The sequence below is a fragment of the Gossypium arboreum genome, chromosome 7 (assembly GCF_025698485.1).
Source record: "Gossypium arboreum isolate Shixiya-1 chromosome 7, ASM2569848v2, whole genome shotgun sequence".
Lineage (NCBI taxonomy): Eukaryota > Viridiplantae > Streptophyta > Magnoliopsida > Malvales > Malvaceae > Gossypium > Gossypium arboreum.
This window is the reverse complement of record NC_069076.1, coordinates 105,830,253-105,846,473: the sequence shown is the minus strand read 5'-3', so window position 1 is coordinate 105,846,473 and position 16,221 is coordinate 105,830,253. Positions and strand designations below refer to the sequence as shown.

General features: G+C 32.9%; 3 protein-coding genes and 1 pseudogene across 3 annotated transcripts; 1 reads left to right on the top strand and 3 right to left on the bottom strand.

Moving 5' to 3' along the window:
* Nucleotides 1-36: 36 nt before the first annotated feature.
* On the top strand, nt 37-3,029 carry LOC108468177 (deSI-like protein At4g17486; annotated as a pseudogene).
* An 875-nt stretch (nt 3,030-3,904) lies between these two features.
* LOC108476867 (probable receptor-like protein kinase At5g20050) lies at nt 3,905-5,837 on the bottom strand. Its single transcript, XM_017779231.2, has one exon. It carries the CDS (start codon nt 5,489-5,491, stop codon nt 4,121-4,123), a length of 1,371 nt encoding a protein of 456 aa, XP_017634720.1. The 5' UTR covers nt 5,492-5,837; the 3' UTR covers nt 3,905-4,120.
* Nucleotides 5,838-9,923: 4,086 nt separating this feature from the next.
* Nucleotides 9,924-10,361, bottom strand: LOC128295572 (cytochrome P450 734A1-like). The gene has a single exon (XM_053031257.1). It carries the CDS (start codon nt 10,357-10,359, stop codon nt 10,024-10,026), a length of 336 nt encoding a protein of 111 aa, XP_052887217.1. The 5' UTR covers nt 10,360-10,361; the 3' UTR covers nt 9,924-10,023.
* A 274-nt stretch (nt 10,362-10,635) lies between these two features.
* On the bottom strand, nt 10,636-11,819 carry LOC108476857 (cytochrome P450 734A1-like). Its single transcript, XM_053031056.1, has 2 exons — nt 10,969-11,819; nt 10,636-10,884 (listed from the first exon to the last, which is right to left on the bottom strand). Exons 1-2 carry the CDS (start codon nt 11,185-11,187, stop codon nt 10,636-10,638), a joined length of 468 nt encoding a protein of 155 aa, XP_052887016.1. The 5' UTR covers nt 11,188-11,819.
* Between the last annotated feature and the right edge of the window lie 4,402 nt (nt 11,820-16,221).

Below are 16,221 nucleotides of genomic sequence, written 5' to 3'. Positions count from 1 at the left end.
CCCTCCCAAATATATCATCCAATCAAGTCTCTTCGAAATAATTAACAAAATTCTGTATAAAAAATTATTCAGTTACAGAGAGCATTAGAATATAAAAAAAAGTTTTTTTTTTAACATCCCGTAAAGCTGTAGACAATCATAGCCAACTTTCTCCTTTGCCATGCTTGCCCTTTACTTTATTTTTTGCCCTTTCATTTCTTCATTTTCCACTCTTCTTCTTCCTCCAGAAAAAAATTACATCAGCTTTCAACAGATTCCTCTCTATCTTTTGAGACTTTCGCTGTGTTAAACAAGGAAAAGATTTCTTTACGATTTCCGGAAATCTTTTCTTTGCCAAACCATTTTCCCCTCTCTCTTTGTTCATCAAAAAGGGAAAAAAAAATAAGAATGGGGGCAGCGAAAGTCTCAAATTCCAGCTCCGAGGATCAAAATGTGAGTAACTACAATGAAACTGATGTGATTTTGAATGTTTATGATCTCACTCCTCTCAATAATTACTCTTATTGGGTTGGTTTCGGGATTTTCCACTCCGGTATTGAAGGTTCGTTCCCTCTTTTCTTTAATCCTTTCATTTTTTTTTTGGTATGGAATTTCTTTAAATCGTATCTTTTTAAGATGTGGGTATTGGTTAGTTTAGCTCCTTATTGCTTGAAAATGGAGAATTTGGTTTCTCTTCATAGAAAATAGATATGGGTTTGCTGAATTATTTTAAAGGGTTTTTTTATATGTTATTATCTCCAATATGTAGCTTAGGAACAAATATTTATTTGGGTTTTTTGGAATATAATACTTTTATGGAGATCTTTTGAAGCTTACTTGAATCTCTGGATTAACAAATGAATTCATATCCAGTTTTCTATTACTTTTTGTTGGGTGTATTTGCAACATTGGTCACACTTAATATGAGCTGGAAAAAAAAGGCAATTTGGGGTGGAAAATTTTCAAATTTGTATGTTAAAAATTGTTAATCAGAGTTTAATATGTTATATGAATTTAATAACATCTTTGCTTTTCGGTCCTAAAATTTTTCAGATTAAATGAATATATATTGTGGTTAAGGACTTAAGTTCTATAAGTTTGAACTTAAGATTAGGCTTTTCTTGTTTTGGTGTTAATAGCATGCTTGAAATAAGACAGCTTATTACTAAATTCAGCATGTCCATTTAGTCGTTTGAATTCGGAATTAAGCTGTTTTGACTAAAAACGAGAGATGGAAAACATTTTTTTTTTGGGTATATGACATCTATTTTAGTTCATATGTTGATTATCTTTTTTAATCTAGGAAACTGAAGTATCTATCTATCTCAATATTTATGAGCAGTTCATGGGAAAGAGTATGGGTTTGGGGCCCATGATTTTCCGGTTAGTGGAGTTTTGAAGTGGAACCAAAGAGCTGCCCTGGTTTTATCTATCGATCTTCCATCTTGTTGGGGCGCATAAACATGCCTTATTCTGAATTCAGAGAATTTATCGAGAATGTAGCTTCCGAGTATCATGGAGATACCTACCACCTAATCTCCAAGAACTGTAATCATTTTACAGATGACATGGCACAGAGATTGATAGGCAGACATATCCCTGGGTGGGTGAACCGGATGGCTCGACTAGGTACGTTGATCCTCCTATAGTTTATCACATTCTGTATATGGACACACATTTTGTATACACACACGTATATGTCTTTGCCTTACTTTATCTTTCTTTTAAAGAATTGTCTGTGACATTGGATGATATCAATGCCTTGCTCTTCCTCAAATCGTGCTGTAGCTTTTAGATCTTTTCTGGGTGGAACCTAAAAAATTGGCTATGTTTGTAGTTACTTCTGTTTGGTAGAAGACACTAGTCCTTGACACTCCATTGGAGGGAAAACAATCGGTGAATGTACTTGGGAGGTCCTTGTATTATAGGGACTTGATCAAATTAGTCCCTCTATTAAATGGATCAATTTAGTCCCTTTACTATTAAAAGAAATTAAATAAGGCCAAATTGTAATAGAGTTAACATTTTTTGTTTCAAAAAAAAAATTATCATTTACTGTTTAACAGAGTTAATATTTTTAAAGTTTTTATTGTTCTGTAAATGAAATCTTTTGTTTGGAATTGAACCGCAATTTAAAAGAATAATTTTCAAGATAATTTTTTATACAGTAAATGTTAACCTTGTTACAATTTGGATATTTGATTCTTTTAATAGTATAAAGACTAAATTGATCCATTTAATGATAGAGGGACTAATTTGATCCAATCCCTATAATACAAGGACCTCCCTAGTACTTTAACCGAAAACAATCACTAGGAGGAGGCCAAGCATGGATTATCATTTAGTCTACTTTTCATCATTGATATTATGCATACCTGGCACGGTCATGAAACGAAGGAAACACATCGAAAATCGTTAATTTTATTGTTTTGTCAAAAATGTAGGCTCTTTATGCAGCTGTTTACTTCCTGAAAGCCTTCAAGTAACTAAAGTAAAAGAGTTACCTGAATACCACGAAATAGGTACGCATCTGTATTGTCTCCTGTATTGTTCTTGAAAAATAGAACCTGTCTTTTATTCCCCTTTGAGAAACTCTACTTATATTGAACAAAAGTCTTCTTTTGGCTGCTGCTTGCTTCCAGAAGATGGAACTGAATCTCTCTCAACCGCTACCCCTGGCGATTCAACAGAAATTGATGATACGGATCAAGAGAAGCACTTGCTCTCACCAAAAGACGGAAATTCCGATATAGCTTTCATCAAAGAAGCTCAATCGTGATTGCGAGACAGCCTTCACCAAATTGGAAGTAGATGTTCTTGTTAGTTGTTAAGACCATGAATGAATGCCGTTTTGTCTCGACGTATGTAATCATTTCTCCATTTTTTGGTGTCTTTCATTTTTTACCCATGGTTATTTGTTTGGAGAAGAAGAATTTGGCACTTGAAACATAATTCGTTGTTAATGCTTTTGTACGAGTGGTTGCATTGAACTCATGGACCTTAAATTGGATTTGCAGATAAATTTATTGTGAGGCTTTTTTTTTTTTCAACACGAACTTAAACGTCTCAAAACAACACAATATTAGGGCTTCATGTTTGTTGATTACTATGTAATTTATGGAACTTTCAACGCTATTCTTGTTGATTATTATAATTTATGTTTGTTTCTTCTTAGCTTGAGAAACTTGACCTAGTAAATTTAGTATTTTAGACATTTATTCAGAGATTATCTTTCAAAAGGTCAAAAATCAATGTTCAACAAAAACACTGGGTTTTGACATGAAAATCAGGAAGTTTCTAGGGAAAGTTCACCATGAGCCTAAGGCAGTCTCAGTGCAGTGGGTCATTTTTCCACCCTTGAATTGATTGAATTCGCGAATTGGATAAATCAATAATTGGTGGTTTAACTGTTCCGAATATTGGCCCAATTACAAAATTAATTTTTTTTTTTTCAAAATCAAGATTTGAAATGTTACATTAGAAAAAATATCATGAAGGCTTTTGTAGCATAAGTCGTATCACATTTTGTCTCATCTATTAAAAATAAAAATAAATTAGTATTTGTATATTAAATTAAAGAGTAAATTGATCTTTTTTATTAAAATTTTTATCTATTTGTATTGTTAAAAATTGGTGTGGTTGATGGAATAACCTTACAATGACACGTGATCTATCATGTGTGCCTTATGCTACAAAGGTCAATTTTTAACCGTGAAATTGGATGAAAAGTTTAATAAAAGGTTAATTTATTTTTTGACCTAATGTACAAAGACTAATTGATCATAGTTAACTAGAATTGATTAGTTTATTTTTTGATCTAACCTATAAAGTTTAATTGATTATAATTGACTATTTTTTAGACGAGACAAAAATACAATCCATCTCTTAGAAGCAAAATGATAAATAACTGCAGTATACAGAGATATGTTTCAATACAAAGAAACAAGATAAAAATGAATATGATCCTCCTGCTCCTGGATATTGTTTACATACACCCTTTTGCTGAGGAAAGAAGATCAAACACAGGGATCTCTTCAAAAATCTATTTTGTCAAATTTATATTTGCCAATTAAATAATAATAATAATAATAATAAACCCCCTCAAGCTGAATCAAGCTAATGATAGTATCTAAGAGGGAAGCTACCGTCCTGATAGCACAGACATTGAAAATGAAGATGAAGTTGAGGTAGGTGGATTGCAATCTACATCAGATCCCATCACAGTGATTTTTGGCCTGTAATGACGATGATCACAATCCCCACCACCACCACCATCATCATCATCCATGGATAACAAATCAACAACAATCATTTGGGTATCAGGTGGTTCATCTATAACCACATGTCCTTCAAGCATCTCAACCACTTGTGCCATGTTAGGCCTTAGTTTTGCCTTCTCTTGTATGCACCACAAAGCTACATACACCAGTCTTTTCAATTGCCTTTCATCAACACCACCACCGCCACCTGCTTCAACAAGTCTTTGATCAATAGCTTCTATTAATTTCCCTTCTTTTAGTTTTTTCCTCACAATTTTAGGAAAGAAATTCCATTTCCTTTGAGATCTGTCATTCCCATTTTCAATCAAACTAACATTTCTTTGACCACCGATCATTTCAAAAAGAACCATTCCATAGCTGTAAATATCAGATTTCTCTGAAACTCCATGTTCTAATAGCCATTCTGGTGCTAAATAACCTCTAGTCCCTCTTAATGTTGTAATAACCCCACTTTCATCTTTTCCTATTAACTTTGATAAACCAAAATCAGCCACGATTGCTCTATAATTCTCATCAAGCAATATATTTTCTGGTTTAACATCAAGGTGTAATATCCTTGACCTACAATCATGGTGTAGATATGAAAGTGCCTTAGCCACATCAATAGCAACTCTATACCTTAAATCCCAAGACAAGCAACCTCCCCTTCCCCTTTCTTTTCTAGGGAAAATCCAATAATCTAATGAACCATTTGGGATAAATTCATAAACAAGGTACCTTGGTCCCGAAGGAGCACAACAATACCCCATAAGTCTCACAAGGTTAACATGTTGTACACTTGCAATAGCTGCAACTTCAGCTCTAAACTCCTTTTCACCGTGCTCTTCACCATCGATTCGTTTCACCGCGACCGATGTACCATCGGTTAGTATGCCTTTGAATACCGACGCTGACGCACCTTGGCCTAACAATGCCTTGAAATTATCTGTTGCATCTTCAAGCTCCTTGTGTTTAAACTTTATTGGAACACCAGCTACTTTTCTAAGAAAACTGTACTCGATTCGAAGCTCTCGACCTTCCGATACGAACTTGTTTTCCAACAGTTTCCTTCGGCGATGATAACGTCCTCGAATCACAAGACACACAAATACTGCAAGGATTACTGCAATGTCTGCCCCTACAATGAGGAAAAATGCCTTGGAAAGTCTCAATGATACTCGAGCAACGACGATCAGTACGATGAGGCCGAAGATTATTGTTGCAGCTATGATGTTTGCCTTCTTGTCCTCCATTACAACTTCATCATTGTATTCATCAACGTTCCTTGTTAGTTTCCCTTGACAGCAAGCAAGCAAAGCATTGAATTAAAATATATAATTCCAAAGACTTTAAAGCTATATTCTCTACCACTGGATCAACCAAATGATGGAGAAGCATGGGGCTGATATTATTTTATGTCTGCATCAAAAGAAAGGACCACGAAGTTTACCCAATTTTCCTCTTAAGCTCAGTTGTGTTTGTTTGATTTTTTTAAGCATTTAAATGGTCAAAGTTTTGGTTCATACTGCCAGGGACTAGTAGTCTCTCCCATTTTTAATTTAATCTTCATGCACTCCTTTCACCATTAAATACCGTAATTATGGTCATTTCCTTTGGCAGCCAAAAAATTTCACCTAATTTCTTCATAGCATAATGTTAAATTTAATTATTAATATTACATTTTTTTATCAATTTGACTCTTATTTTTATTTAGAGCTAAATTTAACCCCCCACAATGTTAAATTTTTAAACATATCAGCCCATGTGGTAATTTACGTGTATTTCGCTTTTTTAATGAAATTTTATAATTTTGATTTGATTTTTATTTTTCAATTGTTTATTGACGTGACATATAAGATAAATAGTATTATATTAATATAAAGTGAACACGAGTTGTCACGTCAACTTTATTAAAAAATTAATATTTTAGTCGGTTATTTTCATTAAAAAAGTGGTTTAACATTTTTGAGATATTAATAGTCAAATTTAACTAAAAAAGAATAAAGACCAAATTAATTAAAAAATATAAAGATTGAGAGTTAAATTTATCATTATCCTTTTCTCTATAATAACAAAAGCTTATACAATTAAAAAAAAGTGATTAGATTATTTAATGAAGGGATTAGTTGTACAACTCATCCAATCCACAAACGTTGACCAAGAACTTTCCCTTAACAGCTTGTGAGACCAAAGATGGTATATGAGATTCTCCCTTTTAGACTATTATACTGGAAGAAATAAAATAAATAAATATAATGAAGGCTTCAACTAATACCATCATTCATAAACAAGCAACTGAGGGAGAAATTTTTTGGAAGGAAAGCTGCTATATGTTGACATTCAACTCCCATAGAAGCAGCTCCTCTACTTCCACTGAAATTTCCAACCACATGTGATCCAATTTGCATTGCCTAGCAATCAGTTTCACAAATTTTTTAAGAATCACAAAATCATCACATCAAGATGTTGAATGTGGAATGTCATTTTTACGTCGGCATATATTGTGTATAATCGTGCACTTAAAACTGTATAATAATTTTGCTTTTTCTCGAAGTAAAGATAAATCTATGATTTTTATTGGAATTTTTGAGAAAAATTTGATGTAAAAAGAAAACGACAAAGGCAAGTGGAAAATAGAAGAAATTTCTGTTGAACATATACATTAGCTAGATTATTTTGTTACGGTGGCTGGAACGAATTTTCAACACTTCTTCTTGTTTCAGTTGCTGCAAATTCCAAGTTCTCTCTAAGAAACTTCCTCTACATCATCCTTGTTTCTTCCAACCACACGTCCTTTTAAAGATTCCAACACATCTCTAAGCTTTTTTAAGTAGACATGTTTCCCCAGTGGTGCTGCCTTTCTAATTCTAGCCTCTTCAGACAACTTAGCAGCAGTAGTTAACCCCTTCTCGAATTTATTAGTAAGGTCATGAATAGAGAGGCGATTCTGCTGATCCAACAACAATGTAGTCTTACGTGCAACAATCTCCTTCATAGACAGAACTTTAAGATCTCCTTTGACACTCGCCATATAATTATTTGTCCCAATTTTGTATTGGGAAAACGACTTGAAGCAAATATTACATCAGCTGATACAGCTGGAAGTGCTTTCTTTTGCACAGTATTGCTAAAATTCCAACTTACCCTCGTCATTGTTTTGAAACTACTTCTATTAAGAGATGGAGTGTTGTGAGGTTTAGCCACATCAGTGTGTATCAATTGCAACTTTTTAATAGCTCTCCAAGTTAATTGCTTGAGTGGAAATCTCGATTACTTTCTTTGTTGGCGAGTTCTACAATCTAGAATTTCAGATTCAAAACAAGGGAGACTTTGAGTCAATTCCTTTCTTTACAAGTTCACAACAGCTGCATGATTGAAATGACCAAACCTCTTATCCCAAACTTTAGCATGGACATTTGTTGCAGAGAACGTGGCTTGCTCCTCCTCCAATGGATCAAGTGCAAAGTTCTTCCATTTCATTTTTTCTTCTTTGTCCCATGTGACCTCTTTCTCTATTAAAAAGAATGTTAGGGGGTTACTCATTATAAGTAGTAAGTATATCTTTTGAAGGAATGAATTTTTTGCCCTTTGAGAGTTGAAATGAATATTTTGATGCTAATGCTATCGTTTTTTTTTTTTATTTCTATAGGAAGGTGTTGAAATAGTTGGTTGAATTTGAAGTAACTAAAACCATTCCAAACTTATCATTGCAATTAACAAATCAACTTTTCATTGAGTGTGGTCACACCAATGCCTTGGTTCCTATTTTCGGCCTCCTTCCTATGTTGTTCTTAGGCATTCATTACAAAATTGCTAAATTAACTAGTATGTATACATGGTTTAATTTTTCACTAACGTAATCTTTTTATTATATTAATTTAATAATTAAGTGCGATTAACATTATAAAACAAAAAGTACTCATAAAGTGTTACACTTGTGAAAGGTGAATTAAACAAATAAAATAATAAAGGCCTTTGATTCTAAATATGCACTTGTAAACTTTTCCAGCACTATTTTGGAAGAGTAGTGTGGAGATTATTTTAATTTTTCTACATGTCATTGAGATAGCTTTAAATATATTATACTGTAAGAGAAGAGATCGTATGAAATTGTGATTCCGCGTCATCCTTATCTCTATCTAATAGGAAAATGACAAATATAGCATACATTACAAAATATAAGAAGGGGAGCATGATTAAGCCTATATATGCCCAAACATTATGCTACAACTTACAAATATAGTATACATTACAAAATATTACTATAAAACTGTGTTACAAGTATACACTACTTACAAATTGCTAAGACAAAATGCATATGAAGAAGCTTATCAATAATCCACTCGTTAGCCATTTGCCTAAAATCCTAAATGAACTCATAAAAAGAGACTAAAGGGTAACAAAACACATCAATGGTGAAAACCAAGATTTTCATGCCAGTTTTTTTGCCCCTTTTTCTTGCAAATTATCTCTATTTTTCTTTGATAATATGCTTTAAAAGGCAACAATGGAGAGGAGATAAAATCAAGGTGGCTCATCTCTATGGGACAAGGGCTTAAAGATAACTGGTGCTCCATGTTGTGGGTAAAGTAGCATCGAAATTGTGGGTGCATGTTGGTAAGTTGGGGCTAATTTAAAGGAGAAGCGTTGAAGTATGATGGAAAGGGTTAACTTAGCTTGTAAAATGGCGAGGTTCTGTCCTATACATGTACGGACCCCAAGGCCGAATGGGATGAACCCGATAGGGTGTTTAGCTGCTCGTGCCACACCTTCGGAGAAGCGAGGCGGGTAGAACTCATTAGCATTGCTTCCCCATATGGCTTGATCGTGATGAAGGGCCAAGATTGGTATCATGAGTTCGGTCCCACGAGGGATGATGTAATCCCTTAGCTTTACATCAACTTTGGCATGTCTGATTGTGGCTATTGTTGGTGGATATAATCGTAAGGATTCATTTAAGATCATATTCAGCTGCACACCACAACATGTGAATCCGATATGAAATACGTTTTCCACATTGTGGACAAGTATGTATGTATGTATATATGCATGCTCCATTTCTTATATTATCTAATTTAGACTTGTTTTCAAAAAAGAGAAATATAATTTTAATCCATTTACCATGCTTAAATTTAAGATTTAATCTATATATTTCAATTTGATATGATTTGATATCTTTTCTTTTTGTATCATTAGTTAGTCCAAATAATTAATTATTATTATTAAAATGTTTAGTTTGTATTTTTCTTCTTCAAAGCACTGTTTTAACATTAAAAAAAAACTAACATGTTAAGTTGAAGGTGTTTTTAAAATTTACATTAAAAATTTAATAAGAATATTTAATAGTTTTAACTAATTAGGCTAACTAATGATTTTATAAAATATAGTGATCAAATTTATGCTAAATGAAAATAAAAAGATTAAATCGTAAATTTGAAGATAATATAAGACCAAAATCATAATTTAACCATAAAAGACAAAAAAGAAAACAAGTGAATTCTTCACTTTAATATAGCATAATTTAGTCTTCAATTGAGTATCATCATTAAACATTATCACTTACCTAGTAATTAACAATCCAACCATTAATATATTAGCAAAAAGTAAGAATTTAAATTTATTTATTTATTTGAACTAAATTTTAATTTTTCATAAAAAGAATTAATTTTAAAATTTTTAAAATAAAGCAATCCAGAATAATAATAATAATAACCATATAGTTTTGATAGTTATATATGAGACAAGACATGATGTTACTTGTCTTTAATTCAGAGGGTGGGGGGACTTAGGGGCTTACCGTCTTAAGCTTAACAACATCATCTTTGGTGGGAACAGCACGTGATCCGCACACCCTTATCACCTCCTCACGTGCCTGAACCTGCCACTGCGGGTGCATTGCTAGAAGAACAGTGGTCCAAGTCAGCAAATTGGAAGTGGTGTGTTTGCCGGCGAATAAAAAGGTCTTGCATTCTTCAACCATGTCGTCGACGGTGATATTAGAAGAGGGTTGCATCATCAATCCCACCAAATTCTTGGCCCCATTCTCTTGCATTACGCCCTTCGTATCGATTTTCCGGCGCTCGATCAGCTTCATCAACGACCTCTTAATCTCCCAGTCCATTTTCCAACAACTTATGTTCCTCTTGGTCGGCAAATACCTGTAAGAATTCAATTACGTCAAATCAATATTTATTCCCTTTTCATGATAAAGTTTAATTTTTATTCTTTCAAGATTTGCTTTTTAGACGAAAGTTTTATAAAGAAAAGTAGAAATAAAAAAAAATCAATGTATAAATATTGAGATTATTATTTTTAAAAGTAATACTAAATTAACACTATATAAATAGATGAGTTACTACACGTGTAGTCTAGGAGAAAAAAAGGAGTATGATTTTTATTACCTATAGGCAGGTAAGGAAATAATTCGCAAAGCCTGAGCAGCAAGCACCATTTGTTGTGCTTGTAAACGAAAAATGGCTTTCCCATCATCATCTTCATAGCAGCTCCCAAACACCGTACGCATTATCACATCTTCCGTAAGTCTCTGAAACCATTCGCAAACTTCAATTTCAATCTCCCCGGATCTGCTCCTCCCCCATTTCTCTACCATTTCACTCACACTTTGTACCACCATCGGCACCAGCAGCTACAATCATAATAACAATAATAACTTAAAAGTAATCTTCATGCAGCAATTGCTAGCTGTAAGTGTATTAAATTAAATACTTACTTTAAGATTCTCCATATGGAAAATGGGAGTTATGGTTTTTCTATGATGACCCCATTTTTCACCATTGAGACTAAGTAAGCCATCACCTTCTAGCCGTTTTATCAAATGATGACCTTCCTTCTTTTCATACAATTCAGACTTGGAACTCAAGATTTCCCTTATCATGTCAGGATCCGACACTGTCACCTGAACCGTCGGACCGAACCACACCAGAAACATTCCGCCTGCATTAACAACATACAGCAACCATTACTACAAAAGAGACAAGATATAATGATAAAAAGAGTAAAAAGAGTACCATAAATTTTGTTCCAATGGTGGTAAAAAGCCAAGACTCTGGGGAGAATGTTGTGACATAAAGGCATAGGTTGTGAACAAGCGTTTAACATCATGGCCATAGCTTCCTTAACATTTCCAGTGTAGAAATGATAAGGTGGTCCTTTGATCCCTTGCCTTGAGAAATGTTGTTCAATCTTCTTAGGTCTCCACCAAAGCAACACTGCTATTTTTAACACCAAAACTGACACCATCAAGCATATCATAACCAGCTTCAACCAGTACTGTAAAAACACCTCCATATGAATATATACTATTTGGAACAAGAAACAAACAACGACAAGGGGAAAGAAACAGCTTCGGTTTGGCTTTTTTTTCTGATATATTTGGTCACTGTTTTTCTTCCTCAGTGTGACTGTGAAGTAGGCATTTTTGGTTTTGCTTCTATACCTTTCTTTGGCTTATGTTTGAATATCACTTGCTATTCTCCCCATGGCCTTTTATTAATAACAAGAAAAAGAGAGAGAAACAAAATTTTTAAAATAAAATAAATAATCAAGCAAGGCCAACGGCATAGGGGCCATTATTGGAATTAGACTGAAAAAAAATCGAAAAATGGGTCTTAAATTAAATTAAATTAAATTCTATTTTTATTTTAAATATTTTATTTATCAGTAGCTTGATGCAGTTTCCATACTAAGGCAGGATTGAAGGCAAGAGAGGTGGATTTATTTTATATTATAATAATATATATAAAAAAAGTAAATGCTTAAAGGTGTGTATATATACATGTGTTTATATATGCCAACTATAGATTTCTACATATAATGTTTTGAGATGCATTATTGAACTTTTCTATATAAAATATGTTTTTATATTGAATGCCAAAAGTTTCAAGATTGTAGCGTGGGCTGTTGGAAATGCTTTTGCAATTCCTACTGTTTATTTGCATGTTTGGTTGTTAATTTGTCAATCGTTTGTGACCAGGACTGCAAGCTTTGTTGCTGCAATTTTGAATTCATTTCTACAAAATTTAGATACAGCCCCACATGTTTAATGTGAACATAAAGGAGGTATTTTGGACCCACCCCCCCGCCCCCAATATATAAAAAGCCAAGTGTATCTTAAACATTTCTATGCGTGAATGTGTGATTACCCAATAGAAAGTAACACTGTTTGCTTGTTTGGTGATCAAAATTTTCCGTCAGTCCTCTACTTGAATAAACTTTGATATTTAGTTCTTATGCTTAAAGAATTAAAAATCAATTTCTTTTACTTTTTCAATTTGAAAATTTTAATCTAATCACTAACGCTATAAATATTTTTAGTTCAAATTTACCATCAATACATCCATGCAACAATACTAACTTTTGAAGAAAATCAATATAAACTGAAGAAGTACACGTTATAATACGTGGGATTAGATTTTTAAATTAAAAAGTAAAATAATTTGATTTTTTTAAGTATAAGGACTAAATATCAAACTTTACTAAAGTATAAGGACTGCAAGCATAATTTAGCTTTTTTTAAAACTCTATTAAACTAAGCCATGTGTGCTTGTCTGTACGTAGGATTACGTGAAACTTTATTACCTTTGAGTATAGTAAATGGTGCAGTAAATGTTACACAAAATCTAAAGGTAAATGAATATATAACTCAAGTTTCCAATGTGCATGTTATGGTATATATATATCCTATACCAAGATACAATAAGGATATACTTCCGGGGATTTTGAAGGAAAAAAGAGAAATATAATTAAAGAAAAGGGTGGTTGGGGTTGTTTATAAAAACTATTTTTTTTTTGAATATTACATATAAATAGGAGCACATGCATAGGAACAAGGTTGTCTATTTCTAGGGTTTCACCCTTTACTTAACCCAAACATTTTTACACTGGGGTCTACCCACTCAAACCCTCCTATACCCTAGTCTTGTCTTAATACACCTACAACATGTTGGGACCATGTGCCAAGCCCTCATCCTTTGGTCTCAAAATTGTGTCCTCTTTGGCTTGAAATTAAACACCCAAAAGAAGAACAAAAAAAAAAAAGTTAAAAGAGGCTTAATTTCATGTCTAGATTAGACAAACTAACCTTTCAAACCTTCTTTTTGTTTTCTTGATTTTCAAACAAGATTACATTACATCTTGTGGATGTTTATGCATCAATTCAAATCAAAACCTTTTTTTTCAGGAGGATTTAGAAACATTTGGTGGGGTATGGTAATTGAACATTATTCTTATGTCAAAATTATAAACATGTTTATGATATAATTCTATTGAGATATTAAATCGGTAAAAGGGGGATTGAATTGGAAAAACTGAGGCGGGTCACCTAGATTGGGGGAAGAGTCGTCGTGTTTGGTGGTTGAGAAGAGTTTATAGGATAACTAAGAGAATGGAAAGGGTAGGGAGTGTTTTGACTAAATTGTTATTCTTTGCTTTCTTAGTACAATGGGAAGGCTTATATACATGAGCTAAGGGTGTATCACGTGTCAAAATCCCGTTGGGTGTATCACATTTTGTCTCCTTATAGGGCCAGGTGATGATGATGTGACTCCATAGGTTGATGATGTGACATTTTAGGATGACCAAACAATCATTTGGCTCAAGGTTTCATATATTCATGATGGAAGTAGTCTTGCAAGGTCTTTTAAGTTTACTGCGAAACGATCTAATGTTAAAAGTTTGCCTAATGCAAAATATATTCGAAGGGGGCACATGTAAAGACTAGCAAAGGTAATATAACAACTTCTAAATTAATGAAGTTCAAATTTAAAGTGAGGATATGGATGTCGTATCATGAAAATGAACAAATAGTCATTGCATTTTAGATAGAAGCTTGTAGATTACTTTTCTCCATTTGCATCATTGAGGTCATACTTTGGTTTTGATCCTTTTACTAGTGGTGAATTTAGGGGGGCTGGCAAGGGCCCCGACCCCCCTAAAATGTAAAATTACTATTTAGGCCCTTAAGATTTTTAAAAAATTTTAAATTAATAAAGGTAAAATTACACTTTGTCCCCCTAAAATTATAAAAATTCGATTTAATTTTTTAAAAATTATAAAGATATAGACTATAAAAAATTAAAATTTCATCCGTCCCTGTAACATTCCAAAATAGGGCCTAAACGGAACAGTGGTTGCGAAACCACAAATTCAGGGTAAAAAAAAAATAAAATAAAAAATATTTTTTTGAGGTTCATGGTATGATTACATGATTGTGTGAAAATTTCGTGATAAAATTCTATGCATAAAGTGCTTAAATTGAGGTTAGGGACTAAATCGAATAATTTGCAAAACTTGCATTCTAGAAGTTTTAGTATGAAATTATTTTGGAATATTAATTAGGAGATCTTAAATGGTAATTTGACCAATTTTAAGTTCATGGACAAAATTAGGACATGGAAGGAATTTTGAAAGTTTAGTAAGGAGGGCATTTTGGTCATTTGGTTATTAACATTAATAAAAGGTAAAAAGATGATAAAATTGTATCATCTTCTTCAAGTTACGAGCAGAACCTTACCTCTCTCCATAGCTGGGGTTTCTTCAACTTTCAAGCTTCATAGTAAGTGATTCCAAGCCCGCTTTTAATGATCTTTACGTTTTTGAAGTCCCTAGCTCGATAAAGCTTATGCTAGCAATAATTTAAGTTAGGAATCAAATTTGGAAAAATAACCATAGGTGAAATTTGTGTATTTTGATGTTTTATGATGGAATATGAGGTTTTAAATTATGTTAGACAACTTGTGCTACTTGGTTTTAAGTGAAAACGAGTAAAAGGCTTAATCGGTAAAAATACCTAATAGTCATAAGTACATGTTAGTGTGTGAATTTGATGTTGCCATAGAAGGAAAAATGATCAGCATGTCATAAAACATAAGAAAATAGGATGAAGTTTAATTTACGAGCCTTGGGGAAAAAGTGCAAATATGTGAAAGTTTAGGGCAAAATGTAATTTTTCCAAAGTTTGAGTAAAGGGTTGTTTTGATAAATGTTGATATTAAATAAGCTAAATTTGCTATTATAGATCAAGAAGAGCGAAATTCGAGAGTAGATCGGGAAAAGAAAAAGTAAAGGACTAAATTGTAAAGTTTAGTCACATTTTGTATCGAGGTAAGTTTACAGTAAATAAATGCAATATTCTTTTATTTTACATTATTATTGTCAATTTCAGCATTTATATATTTATGTTATGAAAATATTTAAAGTCGAATTTAAGGTGAAGTGATGGAGGAAAAGTGTTAGAAAGCCGGTTGAACCCTAGGAATGTTAGGATATTAGGGTTGTGAGATGAACGAAATGAGCCATGTAAGTCCATATTAGAAATATGGCTTTGGAGACAGGATTGAGCCATGTAAGTCCATATTATATATGGCATTGGAGCAGGAATAATTCATGTAAGTCCATGTCAAAGACATGGCATTGGCAGGATATTGATAGACAAGAACGACCCTAGTATCCTTAGTATTCCGAGTGGTTCAACGGGTCAGGATACGAGTTAAATTACAGTGAATTAACAGCAAAGGAAAAGTAGATTATACTTATGAAAAGGAAAGGTCGTAAGAAAGAAGGTAAGGGAATAAAGAAGAAGATAGAAATTGAGAAGTAAAGAAATTTATGATGTTAGATGATATTATGCATAATTATCCATTATGTTGAATGTTGTGATTTATTTGCTTGTAAGCTTACTAAGCCTAGTGCTTAATCTCTTTATTTTCTTCTTCTTATAGTACTTATCTAGTCACGCTGGGATCGAAGGAAATGTCGGAGGCCGATCACACTATCAAAGAAATAACTCGGTATAATTAGGCGTTTTGTTTTGTGTATGGCATGTATAGAAACTTAGCCACTTTTGGTATAATATGAACAATGAATGATGTGTAAATACTTGCTAGTGATTAGCTAATAAAATGGCCGATGATATGCATATTTATTAATATGTATGATTGAATGGTGATTATCACATGAAGATTAT